Below are 20,973 nucleotides of genomic sequence, written 5' to 3' on the forward strand. Positions count from 1 at the left end.
GCTCCCTATTGAGTCCCTGCTTATTTTTATTTAAGAACAAAGGGTAGTCATAAATCTCACGTAGGCCCTAAGTACATTATGTTAATTAACAGAAATAACAACAGGCTACAGGTGTTATTTGTTCTGGTGCAATATCTCCCTCTCTCTAAAGATGGTATTACAGAGGTATTCGTTCCACCCCTTTTGCTTTACACATGGACTGTTTTTCCTGCAAACACCATAGCCTGCTGATATACTTTGTCAATACTACTCGACTTAGAACTACAAACCGAAACCAGAACACTTCCCATACTAAAATCCAGTCATGCACCTACAATTTCTATATTTTTAAGAAGAATCTATAGATACTAACACAGCCAGAACAACAGCACCCTATATAAAGCCTGAAGGTTACTAATGTATATGAAATTTACATTTCTAATGCAGTCTCATTTGAATAAATGTCGTGCCTTTATAACCCAACGTATAACAATCTGTAGAGAATGAATGAAATATAATTTACCTGCCACCCAGAAGAAAGTGCTACCCTAAAACCAGCCATGTTTCTTTTCTTCAAAACATGAAGTCAGCTGGTACACTGACTTAAACTGTAACCCAGTTCAGATAACATGAACAGTTTGTAATAAACTTGCACTTAACACTTGTTCAGATTCTCAGACTATAATACAAAAAAGAAAATGTGTTCAGAATGGCTTTGGTGAAGTAAGACAGTTGTGATTACAGGCTAAACGGTAAGAATGAGAGCAATGATGATGATTTTCAAGCCCTAAAAGGTAGAGGCTGAATTTCATTATTGCTCAGCCCGCTTCGAGCACTCTCACGCACCCTGAGAGCAGGAGATATTGTGTGTAGGAAGGTAATTTTCAGATCATTTACGCAGAGGCTCGTAGCATTGCTAACAGAGTGGTATGTGTGCGTGAGTAGGGGGATTGTATAGGGACTGAGAGGCTGGTGTGGGTGTTTGACATTTCTAAAGAAGAGCAGAGGAAATGTGAGTTTTGTTCTATTGAATTCGTCTCTATTGTGATCAATGCCACAGAGTGCTCTCCTCTCTCCTCCGTTCTCCCTCTGCTCCTCTGCCCTCTCAGCAGACTCCACTGAGGGGGACAACAGATTAGCGGAGGGTGAGAACTATTCGGGCCACAATTCAGCTACAACAGGAAGAAAAAGTCCAATTATTTGGGTTATTATAGTGCAGGATAATCTAGAGGAAAGGTTGGGAACCATAGCGACCAAGTTTAACTACGGGTAAACCTTTTCAAAAAGTATTTAAATATCTCTTAAGTAATTCTGGCTATGTCTTACATTATAAGACATAGCATAGGATTGCGAATCACAACTTTCTTCATGAAATCATATAACATCGATTTTCTCCCAGAATTAAACATAATCTATTCTTTCAAATATAAAAAATGTATGATAGAAGTAAGGGATAATGTATAGTGAGCAGGGTGTTATCGTGGAATGGAAGCCCGACAGGGTGAGAAGGACCCTGATGCGAAGCGTGCAATTAGTGGGATAAACTAAAAATTGTCCCGCTTATTAAACAGCTTTTTACTTACGATATCAATTATTTGACACAAAATATTGATTTGGAAATTATTTTGTTAATTAAAAAAATGATTATATTTCCATTTAAAAATAGTCTGATACACTCAGTGAGAGCTGCTACCATAGCAACGGTTAACTCTGTCGCTTTCTTCAAATGAGCTAACCAAGCAAATATTACTCACATTAAACATTTCTACTGATGATTTCTAAGACAAGTCATGTCACTGTCAGTCGACTTTAAACACCGCAGTATCCCGTACTGTGTTCCGTTTAATGTTTACCCTCAGGTGGCTTCAGTTTTGTAGCTCTCTCTGCCGTAGCCTTCAGTTTTTGCATCTTTTAACCTTTATTGCTTTCTCTCTGCTGTTTTGTCTTTTTTCCCCCCGGTAAACAAACGTCAAATTTACAGGACTTCTTTCGGTGGATTGATATGATTACAGTTAGTCCTCTGGATTGTGTGATTCGAGCCAAATCCCTAGCAACGGTCTGTTCTTCATAGCAACGGTCTGTTATCAATATTAACAGACCTTGGAATGCCATAATTAACCAATCAGAATCAAATATTTAACACAGCCGTGTAATAATTCACTATATTGATACAATATAAATATATAATATCACTAGGTAAAGCTAAAGAAATTCTACATTTCCCATAAAATAACAACAGGAAGTGTTATAAGTGGCATTTCAGCTCAGATCAAAAAGGAATTGTTTGATCTATTTGGTGTTATCTTCTAATGAATACTTGCTGTTAAACACTAAAAATATCTAATGTCTAATATATATTTTGTGAGCACATGACTAGCAATACGGGAAAGTATCATGGAACAATGCCTGAAATAATGATACAACCACAGAGACTGTCAGACCAAAAGTACTTGTGTCCTCATTGAGCTACTGTAGCCACAATAATTCTTTACATAAGAGCTTTAGAATAAAATATAATGGATGATATGAAATGAAAACAGTAACAGCAGACGCACTTGTAACATGTAACAATGTAATCCTATTTTGATTGGTTTATTCTGTTCATTTCATTACCATCGCAGGAGGACAAAGACACAAAATCCGTCCTTAAATATTACATTAGGACTGAATCACACATTTCATTTTTCACAATACAAACAGTCTAATGGTTATAGTTATTACACAGCTTTATTGTAATGTGTTATAAGGTGCAGATGTTGCTTTCGTTGAGTGTTTTAAGCACTATACAGAGCAGCAGCAGAAGCACAAGAAGAAACCATTATGAAGTCAAGCCGGTAAGCTGTGTGAGAATATCCTGCACCTTGCATTGGAAAAGGTGTAAAAGAGCAGGAAAAGTTGTTTTTAACAGGTAAAGACTTTATTTTTCAACAAGTACAGAGAGTGCTCTCCTGCAGTCTCTGGGTATCTCAATAAAAACACAAACCCCAAAACAGCAAAACAAACAAACGGAGAAAAAAAACCTGATTTACTTGCAGCACAGCATCAAAAACCAGTACTTCTGTAGACTATCCTGTAAATCAGCTGTGGACACACCTTGAGTACGCTTTATCAGCATTCACTGCACTTGTTCACAGATGCCTGCAGTAAAGTAGTAGTGGTAAAGTAGTGGTTGAGCGGGGGTGTCAAAGTAGCTTTTCTGCTCAACAAGGCCGTTTGTACACTGCCATCCAACAGGCGAGGCTCAGCCTCACATCAGTGTCTAGTGGGAGATCTCTCAGAGAGATTGGCCTGGCCTAAGAGCTTAAAGCTGCAATATAAGGCCAGGCAGACTGGGAAGTGAAGTAACAGAATACACACACACACACACACACACACACACACACACACACACACACACACACACACAAACGCTCGTACACACAGCTAAATGAGGTTCAATGTCAGCCAAATTGTGCTAGGTGTTGCCTGGTGAGGTATAAATGGAAACTAATTGCTCTCTTGCTGTGCATGTGAAGGAGAGAGAACTGGAGCCTTTACCTTCACAGATGGAAAGGTGAACTAGCATACAATGATGATGACTCAAATGCAGAAGTACTGACCTCGACCTGCCAAGATGTAGAGAGGTATAAATAAAGTCTGTCAGGTGACGCAGCCATTTCAAGGTCTCACAAAATCAGTCTTAAAAATTGGATGTATAAACAGGAACCTATTTCAAACAGTTACTTTAAAGTTAAAATATTAAAGACTAGATTTTTCTAAAAACAATAGACAGTTTTGTAAGCTTGACAGCCCACAGACGTAGCAGCAAAAAGTATCTGATGCTGTCCTTGCAGAGTGGGTTTTAAAAACCATTAAATGGAATATAAGCCCACATGATCTCGTTCAAGAAGCCACAGTGGAATATTTAAGCAGAGTTGTTTTGTTAAAAGGAAAGTTTCACTGTAATTGATGTTTTTAACCTAACTTCATCAAAACAGTTAATTTTGAAGTACATCTTCAAATGTAATGATGAAATCACTAACGTTCAACTAGTGCAAATGAATTTAATTTAGCTAAACAAAAACGCTTCAGCTTTGGAAATGTACAGCAGAGGATTTGCATCTGTTATTACTCTAAAGCATGCCAAGAAAAGTGACACTAATCTCACAGTTAAAACAGCAGAGTGAATATTATTCAAATAAGAGGCATTCAAAAACGTAAGCTGTGTCTCAATTCAGGGGCTGCATCCTTTGAAGGACACGGTCTACAAAGGATGGCTCATTCATAGCCTGTTACACTGGATCACCTGAGGATTCAATTAATAACAAGAGACTCAATAACTGAGAGTTCTGATGCTGAAAATGCAGACACTTCCCCTGGTGAAGATGATGATATGAAGGCTGTCAGCGACAAATATTCAGACATTGGGAGCTCCATTTGTGAAGATTCATACAATGAGAGCTTCAGTGATGATGAGGATGATTCAGAACCAGCCACCAGGGACATCTGCGATGGACATTTAACCCCGCCAAGTTACAGTGATGAAGATAGTATTGAGCCAGCCCCCGGTGAGAGCTCTACTACTTCACACTCAGACAACGAAATTACTAAACATGGATATTCAACAGGACCTTTAGCGGCCACTCACTTTCAGGATGGAGTCAGAGACATTGCTACATCCATTGATGAATGTGATTGTGAGCTCATTGTCACTACCACTTATGTTGACGGAGCTTCAGCTGCCGCTGGCTCAACAGCTGGAGCTGCAGCCAGCTGCCATTACACCTGCTGAAGCCAATGACGTAAAGACCAAAAGAGAGACCTGTTCCAGCGAACCAGGAAGTTCTTCCGTGGACTGAAGAAACGGGTGGTCGCCATCTTGACACAAAATAACTAATGTTGATGAAGCAAGGCACAGTGTTCGATGGAGCTAACATGTTCTCCCTGTGTCCTTGTTTCATGAGTTTTAACTGTAACCAATAAAAATGCAAAAATAAAAATGTAAACATACAATTGTTCTCATTCTGAAATGAAGAATATTTGTTCATTCACATGTGAAGTGGGATTTTTAAATGTTGGAAAAATATCATCTGAACACACTTCTTGGCCTTTAAAAGTCAGAAGGGAACAAAAGTTTGTTGGAAATAATTTTTAACTTGACTGCAGTGACGAGGTGCAACATGCACACTCAAAGTAGCATTGTAGCAAGGTGCAACATTGCGCCCTCAATGGGAGAATAATATAAAGCATAATGGTTATGGTGGAAGATAATTTGTTTCGAGGCCCCTTTCGTTTTTTTAACATTTGTGAGTTGAAACCAAAAACCTTTACACTTAAAAGTGTATCCCTCAGTCGTTAAACAGACCGCCATCCTGTTTGAATTGGCGCGCAATGAATCTCAGGATACATGCAATAGATCCTTTGTAGCCCTAAACATGATCTGCACAATAAACATGATCTTGTACAATGCAAAGATGTGCCAATGTGTGGGATTTCTGGCTGGTTGCTTTGTCAGCCTGTTTTTAATTTGCTTTGCTGCAGGGCAGAATGTTTTTATGTGGCCACAGCACAAAACAGCAGCATTAGCATCAGTTGACAGCGTGGGACAAAGTATTTTCTTATTTTCTTCTAGTCTGATTTGCTGCTCCACTGTTTCTGCTGAGGAGCCTAAAGTTATGAAAAATCACAACTTTCTATGAAACATTTCAACTGTTAGATTTGATTTTGACGGTTTCTGTTGAGTCAAATGTAAAGCTTGGTCAGCGCTCTTTGGCTGCCATAATTAGCAGCCACAACCGCTTTGAAACCACAAGCATACGAAACATAGATGTTGTGACATATTGTTCACCAACTGTATAATGTGTATAAAAGGGAGGTTAGGGAACGAAAGGGAATAGTGAAAATTATAAAATCATAATCTTGTATGAAACTTTAAATTTGCAGATTTTATTATGTGCTCCTATACCCCTCAAAAAAAATGAGTGTATATGAAAGTATGAAATAAACTCCTTTAACAACAAAGGCTTAATCTAAGGCCAGATGTCCTCAGACTTCAGTCGACAGGCTCTGACGCTCTGGGCTGATCTGACAGAGACCTTGGCGAAGACCATGAGAGATCAGTTCAATAGTCTGGATACAGAAATGTGACATCTGTCTGAATGAAGGATGACAAGTGGAGAGACATGGTCAGGTATTGGACGAGGCTTAAATGTGTCAGCAGAGTGCAGAGAAGCATAACACAGCTGCTGCTTCACCTTGGACTTCTGACTGGATAATGAGGCCTGAAAAGACCCACAGAGGGACAAGAAGGAAGGACAAAGACAAACTAGTCATTTTCTAATAAAGGTACTATTGGTCATGTGTTAATGCTTTTTCTATTGCCCTGTCTGATCCATACACCACAGCATACAGTGCTAGCTTTTCTGGCTAGATAAAGATGTGTGTGCGAGTGAGAGAGAGAAAGATAGAGCAGGCACAATGGGTGGAACGAGAGACAGTGAATTATGGGCATAGCGGGTCAATCCAGGCCGGTCTGATTGCTCAACAACAAGCTTGTTTTCATTGTCTGTTTTTGACTTTTCTCTTGTGTGCACCAATAAAACAGGTCTCCAGTGACAGCTCTATTCCTGTACCTTCCTTTACTTCTGTCCCCTGCACGACTATCATCGACAGACTATCATTTCTTCATCTGTCTCTTTCATGTCCACGTCACTTGGAGCCTGGAGACTAGCAATCAAAGAAAGTCTGACTGTTATTTTGCTCAGGTACTTACACAATTACACAAAGCATATACGACCAAAACAATTTGAATGGTAGATCCCATTGTGCTTGTTTCAATTCATCCGCATGCACTTCTTTTCATCCTGCCTGATACCTGCTTCTAACAGTTTCCGTCTGTCTCTGTCACATTCTTCCTCATCCTCCCTTGCTGACATGCCCCCTTTTGTCAGACATAACAAGAGAGGACAGAGGTCCATGTAAAAGCAATCCCCAAAAGTACAAGTTGAGATGTCAAGTGGCTTAGTAATAGAGCCTCTTTCCGCTGGCTGCACACCTATTACTTAATATTCAGCCAGTAACAATGGAGTCAAACATGAATGTGACCCAGGGCGTTTGGATACACTGAGACGAGAGAGGAGGGAGAAAATGAGTCACAGTAGCCATTAAAGCACCAGCGTGAAATATGATGGGACCGTCATTCAAAACAAGGTATTAATTCATCCTTAACAGCAAAGGGACGAAGGCGTCAGCGCTATGTCAAGGAGACATGCAGTAAACGTCGTGGCAAGGGCAAAAGAGGCTTTAACATGAGGTAAACAGACTGCGGCTGATATAGCCGGTCACTGTGAGGGTATCTGAGGATCACATCTGAAGAGTCAGCAGTGCGTTCAGGCTGATTTACTTCACCTTTTTAATTTCTAGAATTGGAGGCCAACAGGAGGTCAGAATCAATACAGCCCCGTGAACGGCACTATCTATGATGATTCATTCAGAGTGCTGCCAGCTTTTTGATGTTTAGTGGCATTTTACAGTGCAGTGGTCAGCATGTAAGCGACACAAGATGCCAGGATGGAGAAAGGCAGCGGCCATTATTATCTCGTGATGTTTAAGACACGGATCAGAATCAGTTTCATCACATTCATGATACAGTCTCACGTTTGCCTCCAAGCCAAAGCCAAGTCAACACTGCAACAATACAAGGTGTTAAAATCCAAAGGGCATGTTTGCAGTGTTTTATCACTACAGGGCAAAGACTCTGTATTTGATGTGATTAAGTAGCTCTGATCTGAGGGAATGGGTCTCTGATGATTGCCTTTGTGGTTGAGTTTGGCGCCTGAATTCAGTAACTGATACTGAAAAAAGCATCCCAACCAGAGCTTACACTAGACCTTTTTTTTGACGGCCAATTTGGCCGTAATATTCCTAAATTATTTAAATAGAATGAATACATTAACCTCGTTCTTTGCATTTCACTAACGTTGAATAAAATAACTTTAAAATAAGCTAAACCAAAAAAAAAGGAAAAAATTCCAAAGTCCAAATTGCGTTTGTCAAATTGCCGTTTAGGTCAGTTTGCGGCGGGGCTTCATTGAATAGAACTGCTCCATTGCTTTTGCAAATTTGAAGCTATCCAACCCATTGGGACAATTTGCAAGTTATTAACTTTTTCCTCAGCGAGGCGGCTTCTCAGGGCCGTTTTTATCCGGTTCTGAAGCAAGAATCCACACTCTGTAGCCACACTCGACACGGGAATTGTGCTGGCAATCTTTGCCAGCTTTGCCCAGTCGGAGTAGATTTCCCCAAAATCCTGGATGATTTGACAGGTCGTGTGGAATTCCAACCTGCCATAGCCACGCAGCGCTGTCATCGTCGGCACTGCGTCTAGCAGAGTACCGAGATGCAAATGATGGGTTGCACTGTGCTGTTGTCTGTCTACGCCTGTCCATCTCTCCATGTTTGAACATTTTTAGGTTCTCTTAGCAACACATCTTTTAATTAACCCAAGAGCCAATTTAATGCCATTATTACATTTTTCGATATTTATTTATTGTGCATATTTTCCCGACTGACATTTTGGCCGTTCGAAACCCTGGTCCCAACAAGACATTTCAACAAATATGATCCAACACAAAGTCCTGAAAACAGGGTGGAAGTTAAGAGTATGATGTGGGTTTGGTGATAAAGAATGTTGGTAGAAATACATTAAATAGCTTTGTTCTTAAAAGTTATGTGTGTAAACAACCCCTGGTAAAGTCTTAATCTTGGTTTAAACTTGGGTAAGTCATTCATTTTTGGAATAAAGAAAAGCTTTCTTCACATTCAAATCTATAAATGTTTAGCGATTATGGAAATATGAAACAAGCAGTTCATAACTATAATATGAAAAGCACATGTGATTCCCTTCTAAGGTCACTGGGTCAGGGCAACATAATAGTACATAATCTAATTGGTGGCAACAGAAAGCAAATAAGTTATGTATGAAAAATCTGACTTTTATAACAAAACCAAATTTTTGAAGCAAAACATTTACAGTGATAAAAATCACAGACATCCTTCACTGGGTCACCAATTCGATTGCATCAGCGACAGGGTGTCCAGCTTTTGTCCCCACAGCGAGGCACAAGCTTCGTACAAGCAGCACACTTACGCAATTTTCCCTTTGTTATGACATTATACACTTTGGCAGAGGGGAAAGAGTCAGGCCGCACTGCTCATGATGGCAGGGTGCTGAACACAAAGCAATAGTGAGAAACAAAGAAAACGGCGGCTCGACTTTAATGAACAAGGCCTTTTTCAGGACATAAGACCTTGATCAGTAAATCATGCTTCTACAATCCCAACATATGAATTCAAAATATTCTACATGGAAACATCGTTTGCTTAACTTGCACAAAGATGCATACTGAAAAAATAAATGAATAACAAATGATGTAGCATCGGGACCCCATCTTCACCAGCCATATCGACTGCCCCTGCAGCCTTGAAAAGCCTAAATGTCATTGCATCCTCCACTGATGTGCCCATCTTTCCTCCGGCAGCACGAGCTCTAAGCCCTCCAAAATCTATTTCTCAGCTGGCCTTGAGTCTCGCTGTCAGCTTTGGAGAAAAAAAACACAGTGTGGCTGCCCTGACATTCACCAGCTAGCTCGGACCATATTAGATGGAAGCAGGGTAACAGGCAGCTCTGGCCATCTCTGGCTCTGATTAATGCTTCAGAGAGTCTTTTGGATTTGGCATGTGGTGTCTGAGCTGATGCCAGCCTGTCTAGTCCTGACATATTGGGCAGGCAGGCAGACATGATAGACATCAAACACGGCACACTGAAGAGAAGAGAAGTCAAGTCATGTCTCCATTTCAAGCAGAGATAAACAACAAGTTGTGCTACCTTTCTCTACCCTTCATAGGCATTCACAGCATTTCTGCTGTGGAGTGACAAGACAGTGAGGATGAAGGTAACACACAGAGAAACATCCGTCATAAGTTTCTCATATATATTTTTACCTCTGCAAACATGCCTTATTTGATTTCGTCTGAGGTAGTCTTAACTTCATGCCGCCCACTCTAACCTCCTTTTCACGCACTAAAAGCATTTTGCAGACGGCAGAGATTTCTGCTCACAGTGATGACAGCCGGGGCCTGGCTATCAGCTTTCCCTCCTGAAGTACAGAGAGGAGGAGATACCTTGATATCTCGTATTGTGCAGACACTCGGCCCTCTGTTGTGTAGTCAACAGATCAATAGAAGTGATGTCCAACTCGAGGCGTGCAGCACTTTGACTTCCAAACATCATTATCTATTCATGAGGCAGCTGGTGAAATGCAAAACGTCTGGCAAGGGCTGCTGGGGGCTGGAGTCAGTGATTTTAGGTAGTGAGTAATGTGCAATATTCCGGTATCGAAAATACCGGTGAAGAAAAGTGTGCACGTGGTGTTCGTCAAATCTAAAGCAGCACATGGGAAACAAAGTCCACAGCAGTAAGGAGACATTAGATTATGGCAGCACTGAAGTTAGCAATGCTCGCTAAGCCTGTCAGCTGCTTCCTTCTTATCGTCGTCTGCACAGTTACATAATGGCAAATTGGATGAAAAATAAGTTGTGAATAAAAATGGACAAGAGTTGCCTTAGTCAGACGAGGAAGAAACTGCCAGGAATGAGTCTTGTTGAAGGAAGCGAGGAGGAGGCCGGGGAGAGAAATGAGTAGAGCAAGAATGTACAAACACACAACAAAATGAACCAATTAAAAAATGGTAATGTGGGCAGTGAAAGCAGATGTTAACTATTTTGCATCTCCAAAATGCACTTTAAATCCCAAATTCAGACAAATGGGAGAAGAAGAAGAAGAACAAGTGGAAAGAAACAAGAAGATATTGTGAGGCTGGTTGATGTTGGGGCTCCGGATGGGGTTGGATGATCAGGCTAAGCGCTAACAGATGTGCTGCTAAAGTCTTGCATGTCAAGCTGCCACGCCATGGTTAGAACCAAACAGCACTGCCCTGCACAGGTCTGGACAAAGGGACGAGAAAAGAAGGAGGAGGATGAAGGGCAATGTTCATGCTGTTACACGCCAAGTTTTTTAAATGGAAGAAAATAGGACCCATAATGGCACCAACACTAAAGTAGTCTTCTAGTCTACTGGCAGACATCTGATTGGATGTGGGCGGTCTAGGGAAACATATCAGATAAGAAAGGGGATCTAGCTGTACTACAATGACAACAAGCAAGGTCTGGTTCTTGTCAGCATTTTCTTGGATATGAATATGAAGATTTTGGTCCTGCATGAACACAAAGCTGTTGGTCAAAGTGGAACAATATGGCACGCCGCATGTGGCTCCAATCCGCAAATAAAATACAACAGAAGAAAGTGACCAGCCAAGTCAATAGCCAATGTAGCTAGCTTCGGCGTACTAGGTGCCAGCCTCGGAAACTAATGACCAGCCGAGCCAGTAGTGGATCCAATGGTTGATAGCTTTGGCATGCTAGTTGCTAGCCTCGGAAGCTAATGACCAGCCTAGCCAGTAGTGGATCCAATGGGCTGCTAGCTTTGCATGACTTGCTGCCCTGGTCAAATGAATAGGTGGTTTTTCATTTACCACTGCCAGCCTCTCAGTTACCAGCGCTGGCTTATCATTGGCCAGATCAGTGGCTGGCTTCGGCAAGGATATAGCCTCCTTCTGCCTCTCTATAGTCTTAATTTTGTCCTTTATCCTGCGCCATAGAACAAGGGAGTTGCAGTCCAACACTTTATGGATGTTTCTCAGGTTAGTTTGGCTTATCGTTTAAATCCTGAAATACATTTTTTAACTTTTAAAAGGATTGTATACTTGGTTCATATACACTAGTTTGAAATGTTTGTGGAGAGATGCCCTGGATTTTAAAGCTGAATTTCCATTATGAAAAGCCTAATCCTTCTATCACATCACCACCTGAGCAAATGCAAATTCAGCTACGGGCAACAAGCGACATTTTGACTACAATCAATGGTCTGTGAAAAAGAGATTCCAGTTCAGAAACAGAGACGCTGTGTATTTCAAAGCATAGCTTTAAACAGCACACAAGCCAATGGGGATGGAATAATAGTAGAGAGGGGGGCAGTTTGGTATTTGGGTCAACATTGTTCATATTTTCAGCCTTTAATTTGTTTATCCTCTGAAAAAATGCTTGCCAATATGACATGGTACTTCTGCACAGTGCTGTTTCAGCCCACTGCTCCGAGCTCTCTGTACTTTACCTTCCCTCCAAAAGCTTTTAAGTCTCCTAATGAGATTAATTAAGCCAGTCTGGAGTTTGTTTAATGAGGCCCCAGTGGCCTGCAGCATGGAAAGGACCGTCTCTGGAAAATAGAAGCTTCACATTCCAAATAAAAGGACCAAAACTTTATAAGGGGTTTTATAAAAAGAGTTTACAAAGTTAAACCATTGAGTAAAGTGGTGATAATCCATTTAGCCACTGGGCAGCAGGATACTTTTGGAGACTGGCCACTCTGTCCTGCAACTTAATGGCGAGTAACTAAATAAATAAGGTTGTAAATTCCAGTTTAAAAGGACCCTTGATGGTCTCCTTCCCTCCTATGAAAGAGGCCACATGTAGCTGTCTGCACTCTGACTAGACTTTAACACTTACAGCAACTTTTATCATGTCTGATGGATGCATATATGTAGTGGTTTCACTTCTGTGAAGCTTAATACATTTTCACTGCTTCCATATGTCATAACACTTTTTTAATTTAAGTAAGCAAACAAAACTTTAACTGCACGTATCTAAAACTAAATGCATGAAAACAAGAGACACTGTAGCTTAGCTTAGCTTCATGTTAGCTCTGATGCAAGTCCATTTTCCATGAGATATCGCAAATACAGTACAAGTTGTATTTAAAAGTCTTGAATGGCTTTTGTCAAGTTCTTGTCAATTTCTGCTTTGCAATGCAACTACTTCTCATGAAATCAAACAGCTGCATCAAGATACTCAGTTACATTAATGCGTGTAATTTAAAATTAGTTATTGATTTCTCTACATGTGATGTAATGAATTTTAAACTATGAACCATCCCTGAGTCTCCAAAACAGACTGAAACCTCATCACAAACTTATCTCGACTGTTTCTGGCTCAAGGCGAGCCATCGTCCGTGCTGTGATGTTGTAATTCAGTTAACCCATATCAAGTGATTCACTAATGCACCAACAGCTTCACCTTTCACATCACAAATTAGATTGAGAAGTTATCCAGATGAATTTATGAGTCAGGTAATGCATCAGATGTGGGCCCTTGGAGAAGTTGGAGTGAAATAAACAGATCAAAGGCCATTTGGTCAAACAGCAACAATACTTCATCTGAGCCTAAATGCGGAAAACAGCCTCTGGTGTCGGTGAACGCTTGATGTGATATGGCCTCAGATTCAGATTTGTTCAAACCACAACCATTTAACCATTTTAACCTTTTTTTTTTTTTGTCTTAAAGCCTCTGGATGTGGCTTGAAATAGTAAACATGCATGTAAGATATCAAGGCTGAGAGTCTGAATAAGCATTCACAAAAATCTAACTAAAACTAAATAATAAACCTTCATTTCTAATAGCATACCTGATTTCAAACAGCTTATTTGCTGGACCCTTTCTTAAGACTGTTAAGCATGGCCGATCATATTCTGATTGACATCTGCCTGGCTCTGAACGAACAACAGCGCATATGACAATCAGTGCAGCCATTAACAGTATGTTTGAGCTGTCTGAGTCACAATCAGGAAGAAAGCAGCAGCACTTCCATCAGAAAATTATTCAGTGAGTTACAAAATCCTTTATCCAAATCATAGCTAGCAGTTAGCATACACATACAACGTTAGCCGAGATGCCCCTATTTTCTCAAAGCTATGAATGCACTGCTAAATGATGGTTCCTGTAGCGTTAACTAGTGCTGTATTATGACAGAGATAAACTCCTCCTGACGACGATCAACATCCATTGCCGAAAATAGATCATCAGCAGGCAGAGGTAAACTCTACCAGCCTAATAGACAACGCTGTCCGTCCACTCTTAACAACACAGGCCAGCAGTACTAGGGGTGGGAATCAAGATAAGATACGTGGCCCACGATAACGATAATATCACGAAACAGCGATTCTTCGATAATTGATGTATTGCAAGACAATCATATAATGTTACATCATGATACCTGATTAACTGAAGAATAAAAAATGCCCCTAAAAAGGTCAAATGCAGGATTCATGTATTTATTCACTGCAAATTGGTGTCATTTTAACAGATTTGACACAAACTGAGATGACACAATGTACGTGTTTTCAGTCTGTAAAATAAATCTACAGAGCTATAGAAGAAATTAGGACTTTGGATTTGAGAGGAGTCATTAGGTAGTGACAAACCGAGTCAAAAATTGCAGGAAAATCTGTCTAGAGCACCATATATTTGTAAATTAAAATACTGATATCAGGCACCAGCCTATGGATAATTGTATTGCACGAGTCAGAACGACAATATATTGCCGTATTGATAATTTGTTCCACCCCTAATCAGTACATGGCCCGTTAATTGTGTCATGTTTAGAATAAATGTGTGTAACCAGGCCCACTTCAAACCCAATGTCAGCGAAGTTTATAGAAACTCACATGACAGTATTTGGGTGTTGCATTGAAACTAATTTCTAATACTTTTTAAATACTTAGTATTATTTACATGAACCATAAATTACATAGTCAGAAGACAGTGATGGACTCGGATTTAAGGGCTTTTAAACAACAAAAGACAAAAGGAAGTGTTTGTAAGTAAATCGATTTATGTCCGAGCTCTAACTCAAAGACAAATACAATACCTGAGATGAATGCAACCATGGACTCATGGGAGACATTGTATGGAGATATAAAAACAATCACTAGTAAGCAAAATGATAAACAGAGGTAGTGAGGTGTGGGGGCAGATGTGAAGAAACAAAACCTCAATAATGTGTTTTCATTCTTTTGGAAGTCTCAAAGCTCCTGTGAGGAGTTTTTCACTGGTTATGAAACACACTGAATACTCTGATACTCTGTGTTTCTGCTACATACAGAATCATTGCCGCCGCTGCTTCAGATTTCTATAATGTGTCCTGGAGATTTCCGCTCCAAATGAACGGTCGTTCGCCCCTTTACTCGTTGAGGAAGAGCAATGAAACAGTGACAGCAGTCACAGGACATCAATCACTCGCAAAGTCTTGGCAACCACATAAACAACAGCGGGACCAGTTTACTCCTCTCACAGTGTTCTAACGGCAAAAGAGGGTCCGCTCCGCATCGCTGACATCGGACGCTCTCTGTCCACACAGGATCATATGCAGTTCTGTTACGCAATGTAAACAATCCACTTTCCTATATCAGCTGTGTGCTCAGTATCAAACTTGAAGCTCCCTGGTGATGTCCCTCCGGCCAGCTGCCACAATATTGTAGTGAAATGAGGAGGTATTGTGTATCTATCAATTTATTGATTGTCGCTGTTTATAAAGCTTATAAAAAGGTGCAGATGTCATTTGGTACCGATCAATCGTTTTGATCGCTACGTCATTAATAACGTCCCTCGTGCAGACGCGGCTCACGAGATCAAATATTTAACTTTTGTGACTTAATTAAACAGACTGCTGATGAAGACAGTCAACAAAGCAGACAGAGACAGACAGAAGGAGGGGGGCGGGGCCAGCAGCTGTGCAGAGAGCAGAGAGCAGAGGTGTAGGTGTGTTGGGGGGACTGAAGCAAAGTGATAAGATTAAAGTAGGTTGTGAATTAAAACTTAATAAGGTGAAGAAGCGAGTGTGATTAGTGTGGTAGTAAGAAATAACCATCTAGAAAGATGATACTGATGCCTGTATATGAGCTACAAAAGCAAACAAGACCATCAGCGACAAGATTAACTGTTTCTAGATAGTTATTTTTAATGCCTGTTACCCTTGCCACCGCGTCAGAGTCACACAAAGTGATTATCAGCATGCAGATAGGAAGTGCTGTTATACATTTGCCATGGAAAAGATTCACATTGAGTGATATGTTTGTCAGTTAAAAGACAGCAGGATGATCAGAAAACACGACTGAAGCATGTACAGGACAGGATCACACAGGGGTCCCCACGATCGACACAAAACCAAAGTTCCTCACAGTAGCTTTTAAATGATTTAATAAGAGTCTTACCTATTTGCCTCTCCAGGTCAGCTGCTTCATCTGGTGTGGCCCTGGGCAGCACCCCTGGGTCGCTGAAGCTGGTTCTCAGGAGGGTCCCCAATACAAACAGAAACAGCACACCTCCTATGACTGGTATAACTGGAGTCAAGTGCTGCGCCAGGAACGGACAACTGGAAGGACAGGAAGAGAAAGGAAGAGGGAGAGAAATGAGCGAATAGCAAACAAGAGACACATGATTCTGTCTGAGCAGTAATGCTAAGCTAAGCAAGACAAACCTGAGAGTTTAAACAGCCTCAACAAAGAGCTGATGGCCTGAGGGGCAGCAGCTATTCTGCCTAAATACAAACTGCTCTACCTACTGTAAACATTTGTACACAACAGCAAGCCTGTAAAAGTACTCTACTAGCAGTGGTTATACCTGCGACTTGTTGCTTAATGACAGTAAGTGGATATAACCCAGTGACAAGCAGGCACACATAGAAGGGTCATCCTGTGTGTTGTAATCTGCTCTAATGAGACAATCTTCCATAATCCCCTTAAACTCTCAACAGTGTCAGTGGTTATTGCAGTAATCACATTTAGTCAAAAAGGCGGGAGACATGCGGCTGCAACCCATTTCTTTTGTTAGGCTCTGGTCTATAGACCTTTTTCACAGCAGACATTTTTACATCCAACAGGAGGACAAGCACAGGTGTTTATAGTAGCATTAACGATGGCTGTATTGCAGTTAGGTGCTTCAATTTCATGGTCCTGGCTGTGTGCATGCTGACTGCCTGTCATGGCTTTCTCAGATACCTGAATAGAACAGAACCATTGTTAAAGTTATTATTAACACCTGTGCTTTTCCTCCTGTTGGAAGTAATAATGTCCGCTGTGAAATAAGCCCATTGGATTAGGTTTGGGTTCAGCAAGGAGGTGCTACTCCAGACAAGAAAAACTAAATGAACATGTGGTTCCATCCGTCCGTATTGAGAAAAAGTGGCTTAGAAAAGGGGATATCTGAGATAAGTGACCTGTACTCGGATGGAGTTTTTTATGTCTTTTTCTGAACAAATATCTGGAAAGTAAGGGTAATTTTTGTAAGTCATTGCAACTGAGAGACTGTATCATCAGCCCTTTTTACACTGCGGTTCCTCCTCAGTGCTGTAACGAAGCTCCGCCGTCATGCTGCCTTTGCAGAAGCAAAGGGTGTGCGAGGTGTGAACAAACAGTGCGGGCTTCAAATACTCGCACACAGTGCCCCACTATTCCCGCCTCCGTGCTTTATACATATTAGACGAAACGTAACAGAGGCGTAATAATCCCACCTTGAACTGGCAGTGTATTATGAGGGGCTATAAAGTGCCAGTTCAGTAAGGACAAGAGTCCAGTGATTATGTTTTTTGCAATTACCTGCAATTACCCTTAACAGGCTACAAAAAAAGATTTGTGAAAAATCTGAGGATCATTTGGCAGAAGGACCTAGGGTGTGATATTAGCGAGGAGGAATGGTTAAAAATACGTTCAAATACCGGGGAATACATAAAGAAAGCTAGGGGAAATATACTCAGTATAAGTTAACTAGGGATAGGCCGATATTCGGCATTTTGACGCATATCGGCATCGGTCTTTTTTTTTTTTAATCCGACGGCCGATAAGAGTTCATTTCTTTGCAAATTCTATTTGACTTTGTTTTATTTACTTTATAAAACTTCAGGAAGTTATTTATTTATTTATTTAAATTTTCAGTTAACTTTATAAGAGATGCTGTGGACCCTGGGAACTCCCTACGCTTTTTGGTTGTTTGTTTAATAAACATATGCTTAAAGGCATTTAAACAAAGTTTAAGTGTTGGAGTTTGTATTATTCAAAATTTTGATGCCAATATTTTCACTTTTACTGCAAATGAATATCGGCTCCAAATATCGGTTATCGGCCTCCTTGACTACTAATAATCGGTATCGGTATCGGCCCTGAAAAAAACATATCGGTCTATCTCTAAAGTTAACACACAGGTTTTACTATACTCCTTCTAGGCTCCACAGGGTGGGTTTACTGACCAATAATCTATGCTGGAAATCTCAGACATTTTTACACGCAATTTGGGAGTATAAACTTGTTTACCCATTTCTGGAAAAGTACTAGCATACATAGGGATGTTAGTGAGGAGTGCAAAAAGTGCTGTTGAGGTTCACAAAAATATTAGCGTTCACATTAAGGCTTTTGTTCATCTTCTTGTCTTAAAGTAACTAAGTGCCTCATGCAGGTTGGGTGTATCTTGTATGAGAAGCTGCTGTCAAAATAAAATCAGAATACTTTACATTGGACCATCCTGAAAAGGCTTTGAGTGTAGGTATTCTATGCACTGCATTACTGAGTCTTACAGGGGATGCACTTCTTCTCACAAGGAGGATCATTTACATTGATGAACAAAATAGTTGCAGTGGTGGAGCTTGTTGGGGGAACAGGTATTATTGCCATTCCCTGCACTATACTGCACTCTTGTTATTGATTATTACTTCAAAAGCATAGTGGACACACAATAGCTATAGATTATTATCGAACTGAGGATGCTTAAAGGGACAGGGATGGCTATAATAACAATGAAACAGTGGTCAGCCACTACTGTAACACTGTTTAACCGCATTGTTTGTAACTGCACACTGAAGTCAAGAAAAAATTGCTGCTCAGCAGTTGCAACAGAGAGTAAAGAGAACAAGTAAACAAGCAAATTAACATGGTGTGGAAAATATAAAGTGGTTAATGTGAAGGTTCATATCCAAATATACACCATACAAAGTCAACTAGTCAACACACGTAATGATCACTAAAGTAAGCAGGTAGATGGTGGTGACTAACAATAAATGTAAACTGGTGGACGTTTGAATGTAAGTTTGAAGTGCAACAAAAATGCTACAGATTTCAAAAGATGTCAAACTAACAGTCCGTCTTTAAATACATCACTTCAGCAGAGTTTATAAAGTAGTATAATGTCTACCATCGACCTATCGCACCCTCTCACCAGCCTTCAGATGGTAACACCTCGGGAGGGCAGTTACATCCGATGGTCTATGCCAACAACAGTTACTCTGACGAACCAAGCCAAACTATATTTAGGCTCGCCGTGTTGGCTTCCGTCAATGGCAGCGGATGGGGAGAATGTAAATATGGACCTGGACTATTAGATCTGCTGATCTGTGCTAAATGCCGTTCTAGCATCATCTGCACACGCTCCCTACTTTCACCTCAACGGCTGGAGATGAATGCCCTTCAGCCCGGCGACAAGGTCAGCCAACATTTGACGCCCTAGCAAAAGACTTTAAAGTTATTACATTGTCCATAAGCAGTGTTCTTTATCCCAGAAACAGCCAATTTTGAATCCAACACATACAATACTCATGTTGTTTTTAAAGCTGTGTCAAACTGTTGACATTTCATGCCATTTCCCCACCTGAGTGGACACTGGCCGGTCCTGCTGCTGCTCTACATCTGGAGTGAGACTGAACTAAGCAGAAAACACTGGGATGTCTGGGACATCAGCATGGGGCTGCAGGCAGGACAACACAGTGCAGCACAAACATTTCTCCACTTAAAAGTTGCCTGGAGTGCCAGAGGTCATTGTACTGGACACTGACTGTGTCAATGTAAAATATACAGAGCGTATGTCAGACACACAGCATACATTTTTCAGTGCTTTGTAGTTCTTCCAGCTGAAGGGCCAGGTGGAGACAAATCATCCAGCACTTTTTCCTGAGACTGTAATCTAATACAGGGCATATTCCCATCTGTGGTTGGGGCAATCTTTTAGCTTTTTATCTGCCTGTTCTTGTTTAAATATAAAGCAGCTCTGTTTCCCCTCCTGTCAAAATACTTTGACTGCAAACATTGTGTGCGAACCAGTTGCAAGTATCAGTTTGGCTGCTTTGGCTGCCCGTCTCCAGGTCTCTAACCAGTTAGCCGAAAGGACAACTCCTTAAAAAACAGAGATGACTACTCCAGTCATGCAGGAAGAGAGAGCTCACTCCATTGTCTTCTGTCTGGAGAGTTGAGTGCATCAAAAATTTAACATCATCATCACATGGCAAACACAACCCTGCTGTTAGCTATTAGTTAAACACAAATATCCACATTAGAGCCTGCAGGATTTTCTCCCTCCTTAAATAAATCACAGTGATAGTTTTTTTTTTTAATCAAACCTGAAGTGTCTTTGCAGCAGCTTTTCTAAAGTGAGATACAGCAGGACCACATGAAATATACAGGTATAGCAAAGTATGGTATGCTGGTAAAGTCAACACAAGGAGGCTCAGGGTGCTGGTTTAGCTCAGCCGTAGAGCAGCCGCCCCGTGTACAGAGTCCTCCAAGTATTTCCCACATTTCCTGTCCATCTTCACTGGGCTATCAAAGGCCAAAAAAATCTCTTTACAAAAACAAGCTGGCACAAGGGTTGGGCAATAAATACATCTTGATAGGGGGTTAAATATACTTTGATAAAGATGTTTGACTTTGGCTGTCATCACTCTCAATGCTGTGTGGGGGTTTGATCATCTATATAGAGAAAACATATCCAGTTAGTCTGCAGCATTTTAATTTCACGTGAAGTACATGTCGTACTTTCAACTGCAAAGCAATATTTGGTCTGCCGGTGAAAAAGTGTACAGAGGAAGAGACAAGTTAACTTCTGTTATTTGCTGCATGCAGCTACCTCACTGGATATCCTGTGTCTGCCAAAGAGTGCTGGAGAGCTCCTAGAAACAAGATGAGCTAATGTTAGCAGCAGCTAAACAATGAACGCTGAAGGAATCAAAACCCACAAAAAAAGGTGAGCTCATATAAACAAGCACAGTTAGCAGCAGCTCGACTTTCAGCTTCCTATGTGTAAGGCAGC

The 20,973-nt window shown here is 40.8% G+C and overlaps 1 protein-coding gene across 1 annotated transcript in view; it reads right to left on the reverse strand.

Moving 5' to 3' along the window:
* The window catches only part of LOC138591516 (palmitoyltransferase ZDHHC14-like), a 60,642-nt gene that overhangs the window by 24,778 nt on the left and 14,891 nt on the right, over positions 1–20,973 (reverse strand). The window contains exon 3 of the mRNA XM_069662140.1: positions 16,119–16,279. Coding sequence (XP_069518241.1) covers positions 16,119–16,279 — 161 coding nt within the window. The remainder of the gene's footprint in view (positions 1–16,118; positions 16,280–20,973) is intronic.

Source organism: Semicossyphus pulcher, unplaced genomic scaffold (assembly GCF_022749685.1).
Source record: "Semicossyphus pulcher isolate SPU_LCO1_2020_fin unplaced genomic scaffold, fSemPul1.0.p SCAF_14, whole genome shotgun sequence".
Classification (NCBI taxonomy): Eukaryota; Metazoa; Chordata; class Actinopteri; order Labriformes; family Labridae; genus Semicossyphus; species Semicossyphus pulcher.